Source organism: Schistosoma haematobium, chromosome 1 (genome assembly GCF_000699445.3).
Source record: "Schistosoma haematobium chromosome 1, whole genome shotgun sequence".
In the NCBI taxonomy this organism is placed as follows: Eukaryota; Metazoa; Platyhelminthes; class Trematoda; order Strigeidida; family Schistosomatidae; genus Schistosoma; species Schistosoma haematobium.
The window spans coordinates 5,893,652-5,916,818 of NC_067196.1; the positions used below are offsets into that span (position 1 = coordinate 5,893,652).

The 23,167-nt window shown below is 37.3% G+C and overlaps 2 protein-coding genes across 8 annotated transcripts; one reads left to right on the forward strand and one right to left on the reverse strand.

Annotated features, from left to right (window-relative positions):
- Positions 1–5,794: 5,794 nt before the first annotated feature.
- Positions 5,795–11,754, forward strand: MS3_00010028 (uncharacterized protein). Of its 4 annotated transcripts, none has more exons than XM_051218366.1 (7): positions 5,795–6,172; positions 6,216–6,525; positions 7,360–7,425; positions 8,791–8,993; positions 9,100–9,411; positions 10,067–10,181; positions 11,259–11,754. In XM_051218366.1, the coding sequence occupies exons 2-7, from the start codon at positions 6,469–6,471 to the stop codon at positions 11,352–11,354; spliced, it is 849 nt and encodes a 282-aa protein (XP_051073004.1). In that variant the 5' UTR covers positions 5,795–6,172; positions 6,216–6,468; the 3' UTR covers positions 11,355–11,754. The 4 variants fall into 4 exon arrangements, with proteins under 4 accessions (XP_051073004.1, XP_051073005.1, XP_051073006.1 ...); XM_051218365.1 differs by lacking the exon at positions 6,216–6,525 and having other exon boundaries at positions 5,795–5,830; positions 5,861–5,988; XM_051218367.1 differs by lacking the exon at positions 6,216–6,525 and having other exon boundaries at positions 5,795–5,988; positions 10,042–10,181.
- Positions 11,755–15,448: 3,694 nt separating this feature from the next.
- On the reverse strand, positions 15,449–22,718 carry MS3_00009809 (uncharacterized protein; the record flags this gene model as incomplete). 4 transcript variants are annotated; one of them, XM_051218212.1, is made up of 5 exons in its annotated part: positions 22,549–22,718; positions 21,664–21,708; positions 21,499–21,598; positions 16,092–16,406; positions 15,449–16,042 (listed from the first exon to the last, which is right to left on the reverse strand). In XM_051218212.1, exon 5 carries the CDS (start codon positions 15,978–15,980, stop codon positions 15,591–15,593), a length of 390 nt encoding a protein of 129 aa, XP_051073008.1. In that variant the 5' UTR covers positions 15,981–16,042; positions 16,092–16,406; positions 21,499–21,598; positions 21,664–21,708; positions 22,549–22,718. The 4 variants fall into 4 exon arrangements, with proteins under 4 accessions (XP_051073008.1, XP_012800722.1, XP_051073009.1 ...); XM_051218213.1 differs by having other exon boundaries at positions 15,456–16,042; positions 21,495–21,598; XM_051218211.1 differs by having other exon boundaries at positions 15,591–16,406; positions 21,495–21,598.
- Between the last annotated feature and the right edge of the window lie 449 nt (positions 22,719–23,167).

The following is a 23,167-nucleotide window of genomic DNA, read 5'->3' on the forward strand; positions in this document are numbered from 1 at the left end:
GTAATACTGCCCCGACGGCTTTTTGAGATGCATCGGTACACAGAATTAAGTGGGTTGTGGGGTCAGTATTTAGATATTGTAGCATGGTGGCATTAGCTATCATCGACTTTGCTTTTTCAAACGCTGTTTTGGCATCAAGAGATAGGTTGAATGTTTGCTTCTTCTCTCTCTTCGTACCTTTTTTGTCGGCTTTCAACAGATCGGTTAATGGCTGTAATACTTCAGCACAATGTGGTAAGAAACGGCGGTAGAAATTACACATACCGAGGAAGCGTCGTAATGACTTCACCGAGGTTGGTTCGGGATAATTGGTAATAGCTTCAACCTTTTCTGGGAGTGGTTTGATGCCTTGAGAGTCAATGTAATGTCCTAAAAACTCTAAGGCTGGGACTGCGAATATGCATTTCGAAGGATTGATGACGACGCCATGTTTTTTAAAACGATCAAAAAGGGTCTGGACATGTTGGATATGCTCTTCTAAAGATGAGCTTGCAATGAGAACATCGTCGATGTAGGCAAACACGAAATCAAGGTCTCTTGTTACGTTATCCATGAAGCGTTGGAATGTCTGCGCAGCGTTTTTTAATCCGAATGGCATCCTTAGAAACTCAAACAAACCAAAAGGTGTTATTATGGCTGTTTTCTCAATGTCTTCCGGTGCCATTGGAATTTGGTGATATGCTCGCACTAGGTCGAGCTTCGAGAAGATGCATTTACCATGTAAATTTAACGCGAAGTCATGTATATGTGGAATAGGATACCTATCCGGGATGGTTTGATTGTTTAATCGTCGATAGTCACCACACGGACGCCAATCTTGGTCCTTCTTTGGTACCATGTGTAACGGCGAGGCCCAGGGGCTGTTGGATGGTCTGATAATACCAAGTTGCATCATATGTTCAAATTCTCTTTTAGCTACTTGCAACTTGCTTGGTGGTAATCTCCTCGCCCTGGCGCTAATAGGTGGTCCGGTGGTAGTGATATGGTGTTGTACCAGCTGTGGGTTACCTTCCTTTTGGTAATCTGATTTCGTAATGCACTGGTATTCTGTTAGAATGTCGTTGAAGTTGTTGTTCACAGGTTTCATTATTCGAACACCATGGATCTCGTTGTCGTTGGAGAGTGTACCATTTACCTGTAAACGTGTGTTTACGTCGATTAATCTCTTGTTGGTCATATCAACTAACAGGTTGTACGCACTAAGAAAATCGGCCCCGAGGATGGGTCGTTTGACTTGAGCAACTATGAATACCCATGTGAATCTTCTACGGAGCCCGAGATCTAATATAAGAGATTGTTCACCATAAGTTTTGATAACTGATTCGTTAGCCGCTACCAAGGACAATTTAGTGCTTGTCGTATGTTGTCTGCGTGAGAGATGGAGTGGGATGATGCTGATTTCTGCTCCCGTATCGACTAAAAAGTCTGAGCCGGAAATACGATCCCTGATGTGGAAGAGGCGGCTGACATGTTGGCCAGTAACAGCTGCCGCTATTACTGCCTGGCCACTTCGTTTCCCTGATGGTCTGGCTTGCTTGCCGTGAAGTTGCACGGTTTTGTGCAACGACGTGCTTTCTCACCATAATTCGAATGGTACCAACAAATTCCGGCTGCCCGCTTAGGTGACCTAAGACGATGTCTGGATACTGATCTCCTTCTGGACCTAGATCTGGGGCGTCGAGAATGGATGGTGGAGATAGTCGCCTGCAGTGATGCTAGCTGCCGTGTTAAGTGTGCCATTTATTGCTGCATGTCAAGAGTAGGGTTCATAGCATCTCTACTAACGGGTTGTACAGCGTTAATTCCCCGACTATCGGGATATATTTCTATTATCTTATCGGCCATGTCTGCTAAATCATCAAGACTGACAGTGGCTCCTGATACGCTGAGAATTTGTCTGACGCTATAAGGCAACCTTTGTGACCACATCTGCTTAAGTAATGCTTCATCTAACTTGTATGAGCCTGCTAGTTGTCTCATGTGTCTAAACAACTGTGAGGGTCTTTTGTCCCCTAACTCGCATGCGGTGAGTAGTTGCTGTAAGCGTTTTTCATCAGACTGCGAAGTACGGTGGATTACTGCGGCTTTTATTTTGTCATATGGGTCGCTTCTGGTACGTTATCTATCAGGTCTCCGACTTCTACTGCCACTTCTATGGGTAATGCTCCAACGATGTATGCATATTTTGTCGCTTGCGAGCGTATACCTCTCGACAAAAATAATGCCTCAACCTGTGCAAACCAGATCCTGGGATTATTAACACTGTACGTTGGTAATCTTAGTTCCGAGATAGCGTTGATTGAGTTTAAAACATTATCCTCTGGTTGTGGAGAGTTTAGAAGGTTGGTCGGTGAACTATCAATATCAATAAGTTTACCCGGAGAGTTCATAATGACAAAAACAAAAATATGGTGTCGTGCCGATTAATAATAATAAAAAAATTATGTAGATATATATAGTAAATGTCTATAAAAAAATAATCGAGGCTCACCAAATAATTGTGGTGGACCAAACAATATATAAACGCAAAAGTATCAACAAAGTTAATAGCAATCAATAGTAATATTAATATTTACAAGTTAAATGTTACAAATGCAATAACAAATTAGGGACGTTACTTAAATCGGCTTGTCGTTGCGTGTTCTGTGGAGTTTTGGTCTCAAAAATCCACAATTATAAATGCGTAATAATTCCACAGAGGTAAATATGACGCCAATAAGTTTCTTTGATGTAGGATATAATGGGAATGACACTGCAGTCTGAAATGAGGATAATATCCAGTTTAGAACGCAATTGACTTGGTAACGAGCGAGAATAGAACAATGGGTATGTGCGTAATAGTGTATTTGTGAACAACCGAAAATGTGTGTCACGCTATGTTAGAATTACAACGGAAAAAGTGTTCAAGGTCGTTGACTAAAACAACACGTACAGTCATTTAATGATAAATGTACATACAGTGAAAAATTGACAAAACAAATAGAAATAACATTGAAAACTATTTACAAAATAAGGTTGTCAGGTCTATCTCCACAACATCAGTTCCAGCACAAACTTTAAGGCTAACACCCAGAAATTTGAGACACAGCTTAGCAGGACGGATTGTAGGCACACATTTTACTCTGTGTGTAGTGGGATTCCGCTACTCGCTGCCTTCTAAAGTAGTCCAAGAGACGTCTTAGGAGTCCTTTAAGAGAAAACGTGATAGATTATCAAGAACTCAGGACATTATGCTAGCACAATTTACCAATATTTTTATTTTTATAGCCAACCAAACTGGTGCCTAGTAATGTAATAGATTATAGTATCCGTGATTCCTACCACCCTGAGACAAAAGTTCTCACTCCAACTACATGATATATACATGATAATATCTACCAAACTGACCATAGTTGGTTCAGTTGAATGGCCATTTGGATATTAAAAGATACACAGAACTGTGTCGGAACAGAAATCAATCGGTTTATACTAGCTCGTGACAAAGATATTAGCATCAAGGTTACTTTGTGTAACATTTACTAACACTACCGACTTATAGGTTATCCCACTAGTTAGTTACTTACTGAACTCAGATGGTAATGTAAGAATACTGCCTGACATACAGTATTCTGAGAGCAATCACATCAGGAACACATCTAAGGAATCTCTCATGGAGTTTTTCCGTGGAAGAAATATCATTCTTCATGGTGTACCGAAAAAACGAACCCTGACCACACAACCTCTGATATTGGGGAATAGAAATTCATTGAACAATCGTTGAAGCTCAAAAACATATTGACTCAACAATTGATGAGACTCTCCAAAAAGGACAGAGATTCTAGATTCCGGCTGATGAAGATATTTCGTGCCTGTATGTAACCCTCGTGCTATTGATAGAAGAAACCAGACTAGTGGTGAATAGGTCTTTATTTAGATCTTCGCTCAATCACAGTGGAGCGTGGGATTATTTGTTCGGACAAACAAAGCCTCTCAACATTCAATATAAGATAATAAGAAATATAACGCCCATACAAAATAAAGAAGTGAATGAGTGCTTGAACTCTCGGACATTTCAACTGACCCACGTTAACTATATTGATGAACGCTTCATCTGCAACTGCACAGTACTTTCGGAAATGAGCCTGAGCTCTGACTTGGTGTACTAGAAACCCCAGCACCCAAGAAAAGACAATTCTGGCCTGGATATGGTTCATTCTGCCATACTAAGGGAACTAACTTCAATCCTGGCAACACCGCTTAACGTGATGTTCTCACACTCGCTAAGCCGAAGCACATTGCCAGAAATTTGGAAGCTGGTTCACGTCACACCAATTTTCAAAGGGGGTGGACGTAGCGAACATTTAAGCTACTGACCAGTGACCCTTCTCCCTACACCTTCAAAAATCATAGTGTCCCTGATATGCGACGGTATACACAACTATTTATTGTCCTTAAACTTCTTTCCACTCCATCAGCACGGTTTCAGGAAGGGTAATTCTTGTATAATCAACCAGCTGACTGCGGTGGACAGATAGACAACCACCTTTGATCGCAATGGGAAGGTTGACGTCATTTAACTTGACTTCTAAAAAGCTTTTGATAGGGTCAACCGCATATGTCTTATCAATAAGCTCGAACGACTAGGTGTCTAATCGCCCTTAATTGATTGCCTCACTTCATATCTAAAAAAATCGACATTTTAAGGTCAGGGTTATCTTCACTCTCTCGGGCTATGAAAAGTCCTGATGGGGGCCCCCGATGTTCAGTACTGAAACCTCTTCTACTCTTGATTTATATAAACGATCTTCATCAGCAGGTGATGCCAGATTTATTACTTCTTATTGATGATGTGAAACTTTGGAGGTAGACATGCAACCGTGAGGATGTACTGGTACTTCAGGAGGATCTGGCTCGACTTCAGATCTTGGCAGATGAAAATGGACACACCCTTGACACTTCAAAGTATAAAGTAGTCCATCTGAAACATGTTGCAGACTAAAGTTGCAACTTAGAAAACTCCTCTTCAGAAGTAGCCCATGATGAAAAAGATTTAGCAGTGTTTGTACCCTGTGATTTGAAGTTTTACGCTAAATGTGACAAAAATGCCTTTCGAGCGAACTTTGCACTGGTAACATTGAAGCGCATTTTTGGCCAGTTTGACGGAAGAAATTTCCACATATTCTTCAACACTTTCATTCGTCCCCATTTAGAGTACGGAAACGTAATGTTTCCTCCCTCACTCTAAAAGTATAAGGACGCTCTGGGACATATCCAACGGTGAGCCACGAAATCAGTTCGGGGACCCAAATTCAAGCCTTATGAAGTGCGCCTTCAATCACTGAACCTATTAGAGCCTATTAGAGTACAGACGTCCCAGAGGTGACCATCTAATGGCTTCCAGCATCCTTAACACTTATGGACATCCCCTTAAACATTTACTTAAGTTTAGCTCAAACACAAACCTAAGGGTTAACACCCAGAAACTGGAGAAACAACATAGTAGAACGGACTATGGACACAGTTCCTACTCCTTAAGAGTTGTCAAATGGTGGAATTCGCTGTCGGCTGAGCTGGTCCAAGCTAATTCCCAGGAGTCCTTTAAGAGGAAACTTGATCTGTTGTTAAGGTCTAAGGATAATATTTTACTATGATTTACCAGTTTATTTTTCCTCTTTCACCGTTAATATACCTAGGTTCCTGTCTGGAGGTATTGGTGATCCACGGCTACCGGACACGGAAGCCCGTTAAGCGAAAGCTTCTTCTATTCTGTCCACAACCATTTGAACCATCTGATATCGTTAACTGACTGACGCGGAATACACTAGTCATTGACCTTGACATCTGTATTACTGTATTTTGTTTCTTGCGTTTCGAGTTTTAGGCTGCATATTTCCCATATATTCAGCTTGACGCCTTCGTGTTTCCAGCACTCAAAGAAGAAACTATTGCATATTGAAGTTCATTATGTGGAAGTCCCTGACTTTCTCGCTATCATCAGCCTTCAGTCTCGTAAGTCAGTTATACTAACTGTGATAAGAATTCATGTTAACACACTGGATATGTAATAGAAGTCTATCACTAACTATTTGCATTTTCTGACGCAATTTTAGTTAATATTCCGATTTCGGCCTATGTGCGGAACTCTCGGAAGTTCCGCACCACTGTCTTCATACTCTGATTTAAACTTTTAGTAGTAAGACGAAAATATAGCCTAAAATAATTTTTGATTTTTGTAGCGGATTTTCTCACACATCCCCAAGCTAAAATATCCATCCTTGTCAGTAATGAAGAAAGGTTAACTGAATGAATGTACATGAGTCTACACCAGCTAAACAAATCTACCTGGTCTGTTTATTGATCAGAATGTCTATTAAAGGTGGTTGGTATAGAATATAGTTCTGTTAGAAAGTCTCGTTGCTCTTCTAGTCACATTTTTTAACCTACATCTTCCGTAGGTCTTTTCCAACAACTCTAGTCCAAACACATTACATGAATTCCTTGCACTGTTTTATCCTTTCAGACCCAATGCGTCACGACTGGCCCTTTGTAAGTCTTTACTTAGGTAGAAAACCATGGAACTGGTTTTAAAAAATTGATTTCATCAATGTGATACTATGATTTTTGTACTCGTACATTTTGGTTTTTAAGGTGATGTGGTCATACTATATCTAAATTCAATTTTTGTAGAAAGCCCTATGCATGTGCGCCCCCAAATGCCCTGGTACGGCCGAGAGTGGGGAGAGTTCGCTCTCCCTCTCGAAATGCTCTCACATGGCCACGCTTATATAGCCTCTGCCAGGGAAGTCCTACTCACTGTTTTCTCGTGGCATTACTGTTGTTTACGAAATTGAGAGGACAAAAGGCGAACGTCCGGCGCTTTAACCGGGTTGGTAGACATGGAGGGTCCACCTAGGGGGTTGGAAAACCACAATTCCAAACCAATGGTGCACATAGGCTCCAGCAACCTGAAGGAACAGATGGCGTAGGAACCAATCGTTGGTCACCGGCTACCATGGGAATGCATATCCTTACGTTGCTCCACTGCCTTGTGGATTAGACCTTCAGGTCGAAGGTTCGGAGTGTGGCCCCCTAAGAAAACCACCTGCTTCGGTTTGGGCACCTGGGCAGTATCACAGCCCTTACATATATCAAATGAGATCTGTGTGGTGCATATGTATTTGCTGCCTCCTTGTACCAATATCTATGTGTTAAAATAAAAAAACTGTGCGTGTGCGCACCTTCGAAGAAATTCCTGAACGTGCATAATTTTTCCAATGCATTACAATTGTTTAATAGTGGTGCTTTGGATCTCGATAATCATGTAAAGACGTCCCATATACTCTAGGTTCTATGTAGTGTTTTTTCATCTTTGTAATGCAGGTTCGTTGCGCTTCAACTGCAGCGGAATCAGCTCCACTTATGAAGACCTTTTCCATTTACAGATGGGTAAGTTTTGTTGTTTCATTAGTTTATTATGTTTTGGATTAGGGGTTAAAATGAAACTCCACGGTCACAACTGTTCTTGCTTTTATTGAGATAGTTAGTATCCGAGGTCTGATAACTTCGTTTCCTCCCAATATTTATTTCGTTTCATGGCATAATTTAACACTAAATCTTTGACAAGGGTTTTTATGTTTTATCATTTACCTGAAAGTATCCTGGATACTACTTCCTTACTTACGCCTGTTACCACACCTGGAGGAGTATAGGCTACCCACTAGCATCCTCTATCGAACTCTGTTTTGGACAATTATTTCCAGTTGCTATTCACCCTTTTCATGCCTACTTTCAATTCCCGACGTAGTGTGTTCTTCGCTCTTCCTCTTTTCCGTCTCCCTTCAGGATTCCAAGTTAAAGCTTGCCTCGTGATTCAGCTTGGTGATTTCCGTAGTGTATGTCCTATCCACTTCCAACATCTTTTCCTAATCTCCTCTTCAGCTGGGAGCTGATTTGTTCTCTCCCACATTAGGCTGTTGTTGATGGTTTCCGGCCAACGGACATTGAGTATCTTTCGTAGACAATTTTTTATAACTACTTGTACCATTTTGATGATGCTTGTAGTGGTTCTCTAAGTTTCAGCTCCGTACAGTAGGACTGTCTTGACATTCGCATTGAAGATTCTTACTTTGATATAGATTAACAGTTGTTTTGAATGCCGTATGTCATCCTTGTTTATCGATTATGCTTTCCAGGCACATGGGAGATTTCACACCTTTCAGAGCTTCTCCATCAAGTGAGACTGGGTTGGTGTTCTCCGTGTTGTATTCGGGTATCTGACTTTTTCCTTTGTGTATGTTGAGGTCTACTGATGCAGACTGCTGCTACACTGTTTGTCTTGACCCGCATTCGTTGGTGTTTATAGGATAGAAGGGTCAGGTCATCTGCGACTGAATACAACAGAATGGGATAATATTGGTCTCCACATACCTTGCATTTAAAACTTCTAATACTAGCAAACAAAAGGGCAAATAGTTGGAGGAAAAGGTGTATGTGAAAGCAAACTGAGTTGGAGAAAAGTTATACTATTAAATCAACCGTTTAGAGAATGATAAGCGTCTCACATCTGTAGCGTGATATGGCCGTGATTCATAGTTGAGTTCCCGTGGCTATTAAAGTTCGTGAAGCTGACAATGTCAGCATCGATGTGGAATGTTTGGAAAGCTGTTTGAGTGGGAGAGAGTATTTAACACAACTTGTCTTTGTGAATTGAAGAATCACGATCTGTATTAAGAGTTTGACCTTATGATTTTTTCGCAACAAAATTTTCATGGATACTTTCCTAAGTACTTATCACCATTTTTTTTCACACAGAACCCAGATAAACGTGGCGAAAAACCCACTATGCAAAATTATCAAGTCGATCTTAATGATTGCGGACCCATGGTCTTGGATGCTTTAATCAAGATAAAGAATGAACAGGATCCTACTCTGACATTTCGACGTTCTTGCCGTGAGGGCATATGTGGTTCTTGTGCAATGAATATAGAGGGTCGTAATCACCTTGCCTGTATATGGTATGCTACTCCTTTGAATTGTTTACCTTCATATTTTTAGTATTGAAGCCCATGTAATTAATGTATCATTACCAGTACTTTTTGTGCATTTGTTTTGCTTTTTTAGGGAAATAGATCCAGATGTTAGCAAGACAACTAAAATATATCCATTGCCTCATATGTACGTAATTAAGGATCTAATTCCAGATATGAATAATTTTTATGCTCAGTACCGTTTTATTGAGCCTTATTTAAAGAAAAAGAATGTGTCTGAAGAAGATATTGGGAAAAAGACTTATTATCAGTCAGTGGAAGACAGAGCAAAGTTAGATGGGCTTTATGAGTGCATTTTGTGTGCCTGTTGTTCTACTTCGTGTCCATCTTATTGGTGGAATGGTGATAAGTATTTGGGTCCCGCTGTCCTACTTCAGGCTTACAGGCAAGTGTTAAACGAATACCTAAGATTTCACAAATTTATTCATTAAATGGTGTTTTATGAACGGAGTTACTTACATTTATAGATAAGATTTCACTTTAAAAGAAAGAATATTTTATTTCGTTTTGTGTAGTCGATGTTACAACTTGTTTGTGATGAGTTCTGGCTACTATTAAATAACTTTTAAATGGAAATTGGTTGAATGTACTACTTATAAGTTTGAATTACTGAGAGAAGTCAGCTTAAATTGTCTGGCTGGAAATGTAAATAACAGAAGTAAATTCTTGCATCAGTTGTCCTTCAGATTCCCAGTGCGAAAACAGTTCAATTAAAAGTAACTTATTTTAATATTACTACTGCTTGTTGTTTCTTTTTGTGTATATTCTCGTAGATTAACGAGCAAAGCTGTTCGTTCGCACTTACTAGAATATCAATTAAGCGATGTTGAAAATATTCATTCTACGTAACGTAATCCGTAATCCTCACATCGCGATTAACAACGACATTGACTAAATATGTATAATTTTGGTTAGTTTGTCGAATTATCGTTTCTTCTGGGTAAGATTGTTAATGTTTTGCAAAATAAACTCATTACTTAGTTATGTACCAAAAATTATCCATTTAACATTGCAGTGCATTTTCGATATATCTCTTGCAGATGGTTAGTCGATTCACGTGATGATTATACGTATGAACGTTTGGCTGAGTTCCAAAACAAGTGGTCACTTTATCGATGTCATACTATTATGAATTGCACAGAAACTTGCCCAAAAGTAAGTGAATTGATTTAAACGTGTCAAACATTTACATTCAGTTCTACTATAAAAATTATTTGGACGTTTTCTTGAAACGGTTACATTTCTCTGAAAATTGATTTCGACTGTTAGCATACCATCACTCATCGTATTCACAGTTTTGTCTTGTTGACATTGCAATCTCATATTGTGTGCATGTTTTATAATACTTGAACCAATGTTCAACAACAGATCAATTCAGTCGTGAGTAATCTATTAGAGTTTGGTTTTTGTAATAAATAGTAAAAGATCCTTCCCCAAGAACAGCGATATTAGCAAAATCTGACTTTTCCTTGACGTAATATTAGACAACTGATCAAACTTTCGGAAATAACTTTGTAGTATTTCGGTCTTTTTACTCAGGTGCCTTTTATTAAAGTTTTAACGTCATTTTGGAGCAAATTATTTTATTTGAATACATAAGTATTGGTACAAAGGGACACCAGATATATATGCGCCGATTGGAGCAAATTAACTTAGACAATGATGTATCGTTAGCTTGCAAGTGTTCGTTTATATATCACTCGGAAAATTTTGAAAGTATCTTTAAGGTTAGCTATACTTAAAGCGGTAAGCGATCGCTGGAGATGCAGTGTCATGAACAGTACAGTATGACCCGTGGACGTCGATAACATGTGACAGTAACAAGACTGACTATGTCGCTACGGGATAGTCACAGTAGCATATGAAGGACAAGTTCTGTATGCTTGACATGATCAACTAGCTTGTGAGGAAATTATGCGAGTTGAAAAACAAAATTTCGGAAATCAATCCTGAAGACTATAATATTTAATAAAATAACAAGGATCATGACTGGCTGTGACCAATAAGTTGTATATGTTTCTTAGACATCTATATATACGTATTATCAGTTTGTACATACATATATATGTTGTGTGGTAGCTTGCCTCCTAGTCACTATTACTTATCTTACAGTAAATGTTAATCTCAAAAATGTGACTAATCACATAACTCCCTTCTGATATTAATGCTGCTAGGTTGTTTGTAAATATATGTTAATTTATATTTGTATACATTTCATGTGAACCTTTTTAGGGATTGAACCCTGGTTTGGCTATTGGAGAGATTAAGAAAATGCTAATCTATTTCAATCAGTATAAACACAAGAAACCGGAGACGAGAACTGTCTAGACCATATAATCTCATTAATCACGTATTTTCTCGAATTCGGTTAACTTACTGACTATTTATAGTGAATCCTCATTAATTTTTCTCCAATTTCTAATTTAACTTATAAATAAGACGTTTTTTTTGTTGTCGAAATTTTAAAGTGAAGTAACTATTTCATCTTCAGAAATTGTAGTAACTTCATACAATATTGAAAGTCGGTGGGAAGATAACTTATAACTTTAAGTTAGAAGATATAACGGTTACCTTTTGTTGAAGGTTTGTTCACTTGACTGTTTTTCTAGTATTATTAACGTTGGACATAAGAGGTAATGTCTAACCTCAGAATTTCCGAAATCATCTTAACCGTTGTTACAAATATACTGTATCGCTATCAATCATAATTACATTGGTTTAACATGAACTTTCGCCCTTTCTGGAACACGTATCGCTGTCTTCGTTAATGCAGAAGTCTCAACTGAGAGTCTTAAAGAGCAGCACGAACCTTAAGGATATTGAAAAGAATGAGCTAGCTGGGTACAGGCATGGATTCTAAGACAATCTGACATCATTTAACGGATGATTTTGGAAGCCAATTTAATTAAGGTCAGGCCTCTAACTTTCAGCTATGAAGTAACTAAACGAGTTCGAGGAGCAAGTATTGATGGGTCATTTACAAAGGTCTGCAGGGACAGTGGTCCTGTAGTGAACAGAACACAGGTGGGGACAATCGAATGTACTTAACACAAAATTACAGGACTTGTTAAAAAAATCTAACAATCATAAAGTAAATGCTTAGTTTGCAAAATATCTACCAGTTGTCTCAAAATGACTCAGACTTCATTGTTCTTGTATTTTCATACAAATTGCATTCTGTTCCCATTCTTTACTGTACGATCCTCTTGTCTCTCTGCTTCCAGACCTTCTGTTCCTGACTAACTTTAAGAGTTGGACATAAATCTTAGTTGTCCCAGTTTATCAGAAAGAGGAGTCAGTCTGACTAATATTGTCTGAGATATAAGGACTGACAACCATCCAATGTTAAACTGGAACTCTCGGACAGTTAAACCAATAAAGCCAGATTGTTTATCGTCTTCGAGATGAATGTATGAAATATCCACCTTTCAGGTTTCAGAATGCATGTATAACAGTAGACGCCCGAACGTACTTGTATTTATTGATCCAAAGACTTCGTTTGGCTACCGTAATCAGTTTTTCATACCAGTATATCGTCGAAACGTTCGATAAAAAAGTACATAAACATCCTAAAAGCTTTCTAATCGTAAACATATCAGTGCTTGCAGTGAACTGTTTGCATCAATGCTGGCCACTATCTCCGCGTATAGTTTAGTTTAGTTTTAGAAATAACAGTATTTTTGTTGAAGTCATTCTACTCGATGAAGTTTAACCCTTCAATGTTCTAAATTTGATGACGTGAATATACAGTTTGAAGAAAAAAACTGACAAGTAAAAATGAGGACATTGATTTATAAATACATCTTTCTTGATATTTATGAAATCACGCTTCCATTGAAATTCTTGTTTGAACTTTAGAAAGGTCTGTTGGTTAATAATCTGCGAAAGTCATTTGATGGATAGGAATCTAATGTTCGATGGTCGGAGTTATGAGACAGGAAACCTTCAACCAAGATTGTGTTAGTTGACACTCGTCGGCAAAACGTGCCTATAACTTAGAGGGGGCGATTGCACCCTGGTGATTTCGGACTGGGATCATTTAGTTAAGCAGTCTTGGACGTTACCACTCGGCATTAAGGACTAGACAAACAACATTATGTGCTACTCATTGATCATTCAAAATGCATAAAAGTTTGCTTGAGAATGACTAGTATTTATCTGCCAAATAACTTTAAAATATTCCAATAATTAGTTACACTTCAGTTCGCTGATCTTAATTAAAATCAATATGTTCAATCGTACATAGTATTTAAACGTAACTTGTTTAAAAATTAGGTCTAGATAATTCTACTGACCTATATATAAGAATGAACACATTCGACAATCCTTAGCATTTAATACGTGAATTAACGGATAATTCTTAAACTTTCAAGTTTAACTAACAATATTTTAGTCTAAAGCGTTCTCTCAAAGTGAAGATCTTTGTGATGGCAAATTTAATTTTGATATGACAGAACAACAACTGAGCCTGATATTTAAGGATTAATTCCATATGAGTAAACAACCACTAGTTTTTGTATTCTTCAATTGTTAAAGAAATGACCTCTAATGATAATTATTCTTGTGTTCGAAATTTTGTGTACAAGTATTCCATTTTACTTAATTAGACAACTACTTTGTCCTCTAATAGTAGTTTGATTGAAGGTTTAAGTCGATAATTCAGTCTGGCAAACAGCCATTACTCGGCAACAAAAATCGTGCCATTGCATATCACCTATTGACCAGCATTCTTTTTTTTCACCCAAACATTCGAAAGATCGTTCACAGAAATTCACTTCAGAACAGTGATACGAAATTTAAGCTTATGTAGCAAGATGAGCACTTTCCCAAAGGTACCACATTGGATCAGAAATCTTTTCAATTGTGATTACAAACATATTTGATAACTAAATGATTTTGACACAGAGCAATTTAATTTGTCAATAGATAAATTTAAATTACAGACCGTTGTATAATGTAAATTCAGTTAGATTTAGGCGACTGTTAAATCGTAGCACTCATACAAGACCTCAAATCTAAGTGAACCTTAGGACTAGTATAATATTTCTCAAACTGAAAAGAAATACGTTGATTTGCGATGTTTCAACTCTATTCATTTTGTTAAAGAGACAGAAGTTAGGGGTAACAACAAGTGTCTCCTAATCGTCTTTCCCCCCATACATGCGTTTTTAATCATATTTCCATCTTTATTGATTCAATTTACAATACACATTGAAAATAAGTTCCTGAGCAATATATTTGACGTTTCATTGTTCATGCGACTCATCATAAACAGATGTAGTAATGATAATTCATTGTTTATTTAGAAAGCGAAAATGCAATTCAGTTGAAATAATTTATGCGATGACTAGAGCATTGGATGTTACTTTATTTTCACTCAGTATGACAAGGAAATTGTAGAAATACGGGGAGGTAAAAGACTTCGTAATAACGGAAATGTTGTTCACATGGTTCATTTCTATTGATAAGACGGTTATAGGTTAACCGTTTAGAATTTTTGATTGTTGAAGCTAAGTTTTGACCCAATAAAACATTTTTACATATTAAGTAATACAATAATCTCCAATATTCTATTATTATCATACCAATTATCTACCAAAACCATTCTCTTCAAACTATGTTGTAATTTCCCTGTTCAAATGGATTCACTCTTCTCTGACGGATAATTCATTATATTGAATTGAGATTTATTAAGACTTTAAGTTAACGACACTTAATAGCATTTTTTGTAGCTCAGATGTGAGCAAAGAAATTCAAACGATGGTTGAAACACGTGTTACGTATGCCCGACCACCGACTGCCCCGGCGTGTTATGTTTTATGGTGTAGGAGTAGATTGGAAGAAAGCTAGGGGCGACCAGATAAAAGTTTTGACCTAATAAAACATTTTTACCTATTAAGTAATACAATAATCTCAAATATTCTATTATTGTCATATCAAAACCATTCTCTTTAAACTATGTTGTAATTTCCCTGTTCAAATGGATTCACTCTTCTCTGATGGCACAAATCAATGAAGTCACTGACAGGTGGACTGAGCCATGTTGGTAGGTGTAGACTATCTGGTTGGGATCCGTGAGACGTTAGCAACCGATGGTTAGAGACCCTGAATGACATGGCTCAAAATCGTTTGCAATGGAGCAGGTGCATCCACTCTTTGTGTTCCCCAAAATTCTAATCTGAATTCTTCATGTCCCTTTTTTGTTTTCTCTTTCCACATTTATTTCACTGGATTATACTCCTTGAATAACATCTTCAAACCCTGATCTTTCCTATAACTGCTTATACTCTTACTTCCTTTACCACTAAGGGATTTGAATCGACAACTGCATCTCTGTGCTAATGTGATATGGCAACTCGAACTGATGTACGTACTTACGAAGTTCTACGTTGTTTGTGACTGACTGATACTCTACAAAAGACTATTGTTCGCATTTTCTATTTCAATAAACAATATACATATAATTCACCAGTTAAATATAAACAAACAAACATCTTTTAATAAAACAAAAAATGAAGTAGAAATTAAAGTAACAGAGTGAGAAATCCTTTTATTTACATAAATCTATTGACTTTTTAATGATTTACTATTCACTTTCAATGTTTTTAAATATTTCTCATTTAGGCTATTTACACTATTGTTAATAAGCAAATCATTTATTACAAAAATACCTAAGAGAATAGTAATATTCTCTAGAAGTACACGTATTTCTAACCAAAATTCACATCCTTTAATATGCCAATAATTAAAATTACAATCACGAATTAAAGATAATATTAAAAATGAAAAGCCAATAAGATAATCAGCAAATTGGAATAAATAATTTTTATAAAAAAATGTATTATTTAATAGAAATTGATCATGTATAATTACAGGAATTGAGTAGATGATACCAGCTGTTAACAAACATATGCCTAAAATTAGACTTAACAATTTAGATATATAATTGTCCATTGATAGAATTAATGTTGAATTAATTTCTGTCAATTGAATATCTCTATCCAGTTGGAATATTTCTACAGGTATACAGAATATACTTAATAAACATAATGATACAGACATTACAGTTAAGCCGAAAGCATAAACACTTGTAGTAGGCTTGATTTTGTGTAATTGATCAACCTGGTTATCGTTATTGTGTGAATCTGTCTGTTTTCGTTTATCATTATAGCCATTCACTCCAAGCAGTCGAAAATATACACCAATAGTAGTCAAACATCTTAAACTAATACGTGCACGGATACATTTTGAATACCCTAAACGTTTTTCTAAACAAAACACATATGTTATGTACAACTGACTTAAGAGGATTATGGTTAATGATAAACGTGTTAAGAAACGACTCGTTATTCCAGTTGATGCGATCAAACCAGAGCCAATCTATGAAATACAAGGAGAAAGATATATGGAGAGGTATCACTTTAATTAATGAGATATTCTGTAATTATCTTAAATGATATGAAATGAAACTAAATCATATAATTACTGGTTGCAACTTTAAAGTCATTTGTATTGTAATGGAGAGGATTCATATAACAAATCATGAGTAATCAATGAAAGTTACAAATCACAAAGTTTTCAAGAGTATAAAATCATTACTTTCAAAATCGGTGACAAACCTATTCCTCAGTGGGTTTTCTATAGCATTGGCATCAATTACCGTAGACATGAAGATTATAGAGTACTGAACCGCTGTTTCATCATAGCGTGGGACACTTCAGTAGTCCGAACTCATGACTATAAACATTCGAACCATGTCGGAATATGGCACCCAAAGTGATGTCGTTTCATGAAGGAAACCCGTGAAGATCTGCCTGATAACTTTATTTCGTAAATAGGTTTTGATGTTATTTGCATTTATTTTGTCAATTTTTCACTGCATGTAAATTTATCATTAAATGATTGTACGTGTTGTTTAAGTGTATGGCCTTGAACACACTTTCCTTCCGTTGTGTAACTTCATAGCATGACACACTGTTTACTGCTAACATGTACATTGTTGCGCACATAACTCTCGTTCTACATTCATTTGTGATTATATTAACTGAACTCTAAATCAAATACTGTCTACATTTATAGACTGTAATCGGAATATATCGTAATCTATGTTGGATTATACCACTGGGAATTCATCAAACTTACCGGGATTACGAACCATCTATAATTGTGGATATTTGGTACCAGATCACATCAGAACACGCACTAACCTGGTGAACTAAGTAACGTCCTTCATTCCTATTGTTTATAACATTTAATATATATATATATATATATGTATTAACATTACTATTTGTCCTTAATAACTCTGTTATTACTTTTTGAGTTCGTATATTGTCTAGTTCACCACAATTATCTGGATTGTCCCTCAGTAAGTCCCCTCAACATCCAACAGCAATTAACGCAGTTAACAACTCAGCATCATTACAAGCTACCATCGCGAGCATCCATTCTCGACCGCATAGATCCATTTCCAGAAAAAGATCAGTGTCTAGACATCGCCCTAGGTCACCCAAGCAGGCAGCTGGTATCTGTTGGTATCATTTGAAGTATGGTAATAAAGCACGTCGTTGCACACAACCGTGCAACTTTACAACAAGCAAGCACGAACACCAGGGAAACGAGCTGGCCAGACAGTAATGGCGGTGTCTGCTACTGGCCAACACGCTAGCCGCCTCTTTCACATCAGGGATCGTATTTCTGGCTCAGACTTTTTAGTCGACACAGGAGCAGGAATCAGTATCATCCCACTTCACCCCTCTCGAAGACAACAGACAACAAGCACTAAACTGTCTCTTGCAGCGGCTAACGATTCGATCATCAAAACGTATGTAGAGCGATCTCTCATATTAGACCTCGGACTCTGAAGACGATTCACATGGGTTTTCACAGTTGCTCACGTCAAACAACCCATCCTCGGGGCCGATTTTCTCAGCGCTTACAATTTATTAGTGGACATGACCAAAAAGAAGCTAATTGATGAAAATACACGTTTACAGGTGAACGGTACTCTTACCACTGATTATGAAATCCATGGTGTACGAATAATGAAACCTGTGAACAACATTTTCAACGACATCTTGACCGAATACGAGTGCATTACGAAAGCAGATTATCAAAAGGAATGCAACCCACACCATGTACAACATCACATCACAACCATCGGACCACCCATTTGCGCCAGGGCGAGGAGACTTCCACCAAACAAGTTGCAGACAACTAAGAAAGAATTTGAACACATGATGCAACTTGGGATTATTAGACAATCCAATAGCCCTTGGGCCTCGCCGTTGCACATGGTACCAAAGAAAGACCAAGACTGGCGTCCGTGTGGTGACTACGGCCGTTTGAATGATCAAACTATTCCTGATAGGTACCCTATTCCACATATACATGACTTCTCGTTAAACTTACATGGTAAATGCATTTTCTCGAAACTCGACCTTGTGCGTGCATACCACCAAATCCCGATGGCACCAGAAGACATCGAAAAAAAATAGCCATCATCACGCCCTTTGGTCTGTTTGAGTTTCTAAGAATGCCATTCGGACTGAAAAATGCCGCCCAGACATTCCGACGATTCATGGATGATGTTACAAGAGGTTTAGACTTCGTATTCTTCTACATAGACGTTTTGATCGCAAACTCATCAATAGAAGAGCACGTTCAGCATGTTCAGATCCTCTTTGAACGTTTTAAGAAACATGGCGTTGTTATCAATCCTTCTAAATGTATATTCGCCGTCCCAGCCTTAGAGTTTTTAGGACATTATATTGACTCTCAAGGCATCAAACCACTCCAAAAAAAAAAATGAAGCTATTACCAATTACCCTGAACCAACCTCCGTAAAGTCATTACGCCGTTTTCTCGGGACGTGCAATTTCTACCGCAGATTCCTACGACGTTGTGCAGATGTGTTACAGCCGTTAACTGATTTGCTGAAAAGTGACAAAAAAGGTGCGAGGAAGGAAAAGAATCAAACATTCAAGCTACCTCCAGACGCCAAGATGGCATTTGAAAAAGCAAAGTCCTTGATAGCCAACGCCACCACGCTACAACACCTCAATACTGACCCCACAACCCATCTGATTCTATGTACAGATGCCTCACAAAAAGCCGTCGAGGCAGTATTGCAACAACAGGTAAACAACATGACTACTCCCGTAGCGTTTTTCTCCAAGAGACTATCACCATCTCAGGAAGGCTATAGTACTTTCGGACGGGAGGTACTTGCCATCTACTTAGCTGTCAAACTTTAACTTCTTACTACAGGGGCGAACTTTCAGCATCATCACCGATCACAAACCTTTGTGTTACTCATTCAACACTTCGTACGACCGACATTCACCGCGCGAAGCACAGCAATTGGATTACATCTCCCAATTTACGACAGATATCCAATTTGTCTCTTGGAGAGCGGTGAAGTGGGATGATACTGATTCCTGCTCCTGTGTCGACTAAAAAGTCTGAGCCAGAAATACGATCCCTGATGTGAAAGAGGCGGCTAGCGTGTTGGCCAGTAGCAGACACCGCCATTACTGTCTGGCCAGCTCGTTTCCCTGGTGTTCGTGCTTGCTTGTTGTAAAGTTGCACGGTTGTGTGCAACGACGTGCTTTATTACCATACTTCAAATGATACCAACAGATACCAGCTGCCTGCTTGGGTGACCTAGGGCGATGTCTAGACACTGATCTTTTTCTGGAAATGGATCTATGCGGTCGAGAATGGATGCTCGCGATGGTAGCTTGTAATGATGCTGAGTTGTTAACTGCGTTAATTGCTGTTGGATGTTGAGGGGACTTACTGAGGGACAATCCAGATAATTGTGGTGAACTAGACAATATACGAACTCAAAAAGTAATAACAGAGTTATTAAGGACAAATAGTAATGTTAATACATATATATATATATATATATTAAATGTTATAAACAATAGGAATGGAGGACGTTACTTAGTTCACCAGGTTAGTGCGTGTTCTGATGTGATCTGGTACCAAATATCCACAATTATAGATGGTTCGTAATCCCGGTAAGTTTGATGAATTCCCAGTGGTATAATCCAACATAGATTACGATATATTCCGATTACAGTCTATAAATGTAGACAGTATTTGATTTAGAGTTCAGTTAATATAATCACAAATGAATGTAGAACGAGAGTTATGTGCGCAACAATGTACATGTTAGCAGTAAACAGTGTGTCATGCTATGAAGTTACACAACGGAAGGAAAGTGTGTTCAAGGCCATACACTTAAACAACACGTACAATCATTTAATGATAAATTTACATGCAGTGAAAAATTGACAAAATAAATGCAAATAACATCAAAACCTATTTACGAAATAAAGTTATCAGGCATATCTGCACAAAATATCTGTAGTTTAAAATATCGCCTTTAAAATCTATCAAGAGAAATAAACCCATTAATTTTTGAGACTACGTGATGTAATTTGAAGCTAATGTAATTCTATAATCAAGTATAACTTTTTGTTATCAGATATGATATATGTTTTGAATGAGGGCTATTGATACAGCTCAGTCGTCTGAATTGAAGTGGATAAGTTATTCAATAGCCCACAAGTCACCCATTATAAACAAAAGAAAAACTATCCTTACCAACTCATTTGATGTATACTGTTAGTCAACATAACTGGACTAATTGTCTTATCTAAGATTATGAAGTTTTGCTCAGTGAATTAATGCTAGATAAATAATAACCAGTTGCTAAAAAATACTGATGTTGATTAGTTTTCCGCTGGTGACAGAAATTATTGTTTATTATATAGTAACTTTCTAATGTGAATCATCTACCAAGTGGACGTTTATTTTTTACGCCCTAAATTATATCGTTTGTGTGGTGGTTAATGATACTACCTAGGTACAGAAACTGAAGTAGATGTGACGAGGTTCGTGTCTGTGACTTACTGATTAAAAGCTAATTTGCTTCAAATATTAAGTCATTTCTTCACATTGAAAACCTGCCAATCAGCAGTTTCATACATTCATTAAAAACCTAGTTGGCAGTATGACCAAGCTTTGAGTTCATCTGAAGATAATCCTAGGTCGTTCAACAGAGACTTCCTATCTGTTAAAGTTTTGTAATATCACGGTTCAAACAGTAAGACTTATATCAATGCCCAGTTGGTGGTGCCGAAGAGTAGGAAAAGATAAAAAAGCAAATCATTAAGTATTATTCTGTTTACTATTTTGATAACATTTTTGAGACTTTAATCATCAACTTGTTTTTATCTGCAATATTTTTAAGCTTTGATCAATCGAATCCGAACACTAAGAAAATGTCCCCGATCACAATCGACATGCTATTCTCTCTCAATTTTACCAAAAGAACACTAGCAGTGATAATATTCCCCGCAGTTACAAAAAATAGTAAAAAATTTCCATTAAACATGGGACTTTAATTCAGATTCGAAATTGAAACTACATTAAAAAGAAATTTAGTTAACTCACATACGTATAAACTATCCATGGATGTATAGGTGGCTCTGTTTCATGATAAGCTCGCTCGCCTAACCATAATAACAGGCAAACTGACTGAAAGAGACTGATTCGAGCTAATAACCAATGTGCACAACGAGTTTGAAATGAGTAATAATTTAATGGCATTTCAATTGGTTACCCAAAAACATAGGATTTCCTGTTATGAAGAGATTAGTTTCCACAGCTGAAAAATAAAACAATTATAAATGAAGCCAACAGTGCGAAGTGCTCGTCTGATATACACAGACTAGTCTAGTTGTCTAATGATGTTGAAAGCAGTTCAAATTGTGACATCATTTTTAAGATTGGAAGTTTAAACCCTGTTGATCTCAATTCTCTTTAGATCTGAGTAGCGCATCTCATCCACATTTATCATAAAGCTGGTCTCATAAGCTTTTGTGTCACTAATAATGCAACTTTCTATGACTAGTGCTGCCATGGTGCTTTAATATTCCAGTGTCTTCATTACTCATATACTTGAGATGTATACTTATGGCTATGAATGATAAATAGAGCACGACAGGTCAGCGAAGATGATGAAATTTTAACTTATTATGGGTAAGAGAATAACCCATCTCCAATTGAAAGCATATACAGGCTTCAGGATGATGAGAAGACAACTACCGTAAGAATGTAACCCCTAACATTATTTCTTTGCTTTGAGAATAGAATTTTCCATGAAAGGTTTAGAGATCATATCTCCGCATATCCGTTTAAGTTTCTGCTTTCGGATAAAGGGCTTACTCAAATAAAAACGTTAATACCATAAAACTAGCTAATAATATATATGTCTCATATTCGTGGATAAACTGTTAGCTCTGTTGTAGAATACCATCACCATGTCTTGCATGGTGCAAGACAATTATCCACTTACGGAGTATGAGAAAGATGAAGGTATCACAAATATTAGTAGTGAACCACGTCTAAACAGGTAAATAAATGGTAGGGTACAACTAACAACATAAAAATTCATTAGAAGCTAATATTCGAACAGAACAGAACTTGTTAGATGTTGTTTACATACTTCCTAGGACTACTACGTGGCGGAAAATTCCAAATTCGTAAATTTGCGTAATCCAAAAGACGGTTATTTTATACTTCGACGCTTTATGCGAGTGGTTTTAAAAGTAACATTTAATATTCCACGCAGAACCTTGAAAACTCGGCGAGACTTGAAGAGGCCGCCGAACAACCTTGAAATTTTTATCTGATCAGTAGAGCAAACAAAAAACTCCAATAAATTAACACTGGTAATAAAGAATGCCAAGTTTATGTTAATTTCATCATAACCAGTGTCTCTAGACATAAAGTATTCGGACGAATTATTCAGGTACAGTCTCAAGTTCATCTATTTTAACAGCTACGAAACATTCTAAATATATTGCTGGTGTTTGTTCATGATGAAGACGCCAATAATTCACAAGTATAAGTTCAACATTAGTGTTAAAACTGTCTTGTAATTATAATTGCGTTGTTTTGTAACACAAATCGTTTAATAAACATATAAATCCACTTATCTAAATTGTTGTTCGTAGTCATGCATATAATTTGCTTGCTCCCCGAGGTCACTTCATGTTGTTTCTGTGTTTCTATCCTCGTAAGGTCCTAATTCTGGAGGGCAAAAAAGGTTGGATCCGCCAAAT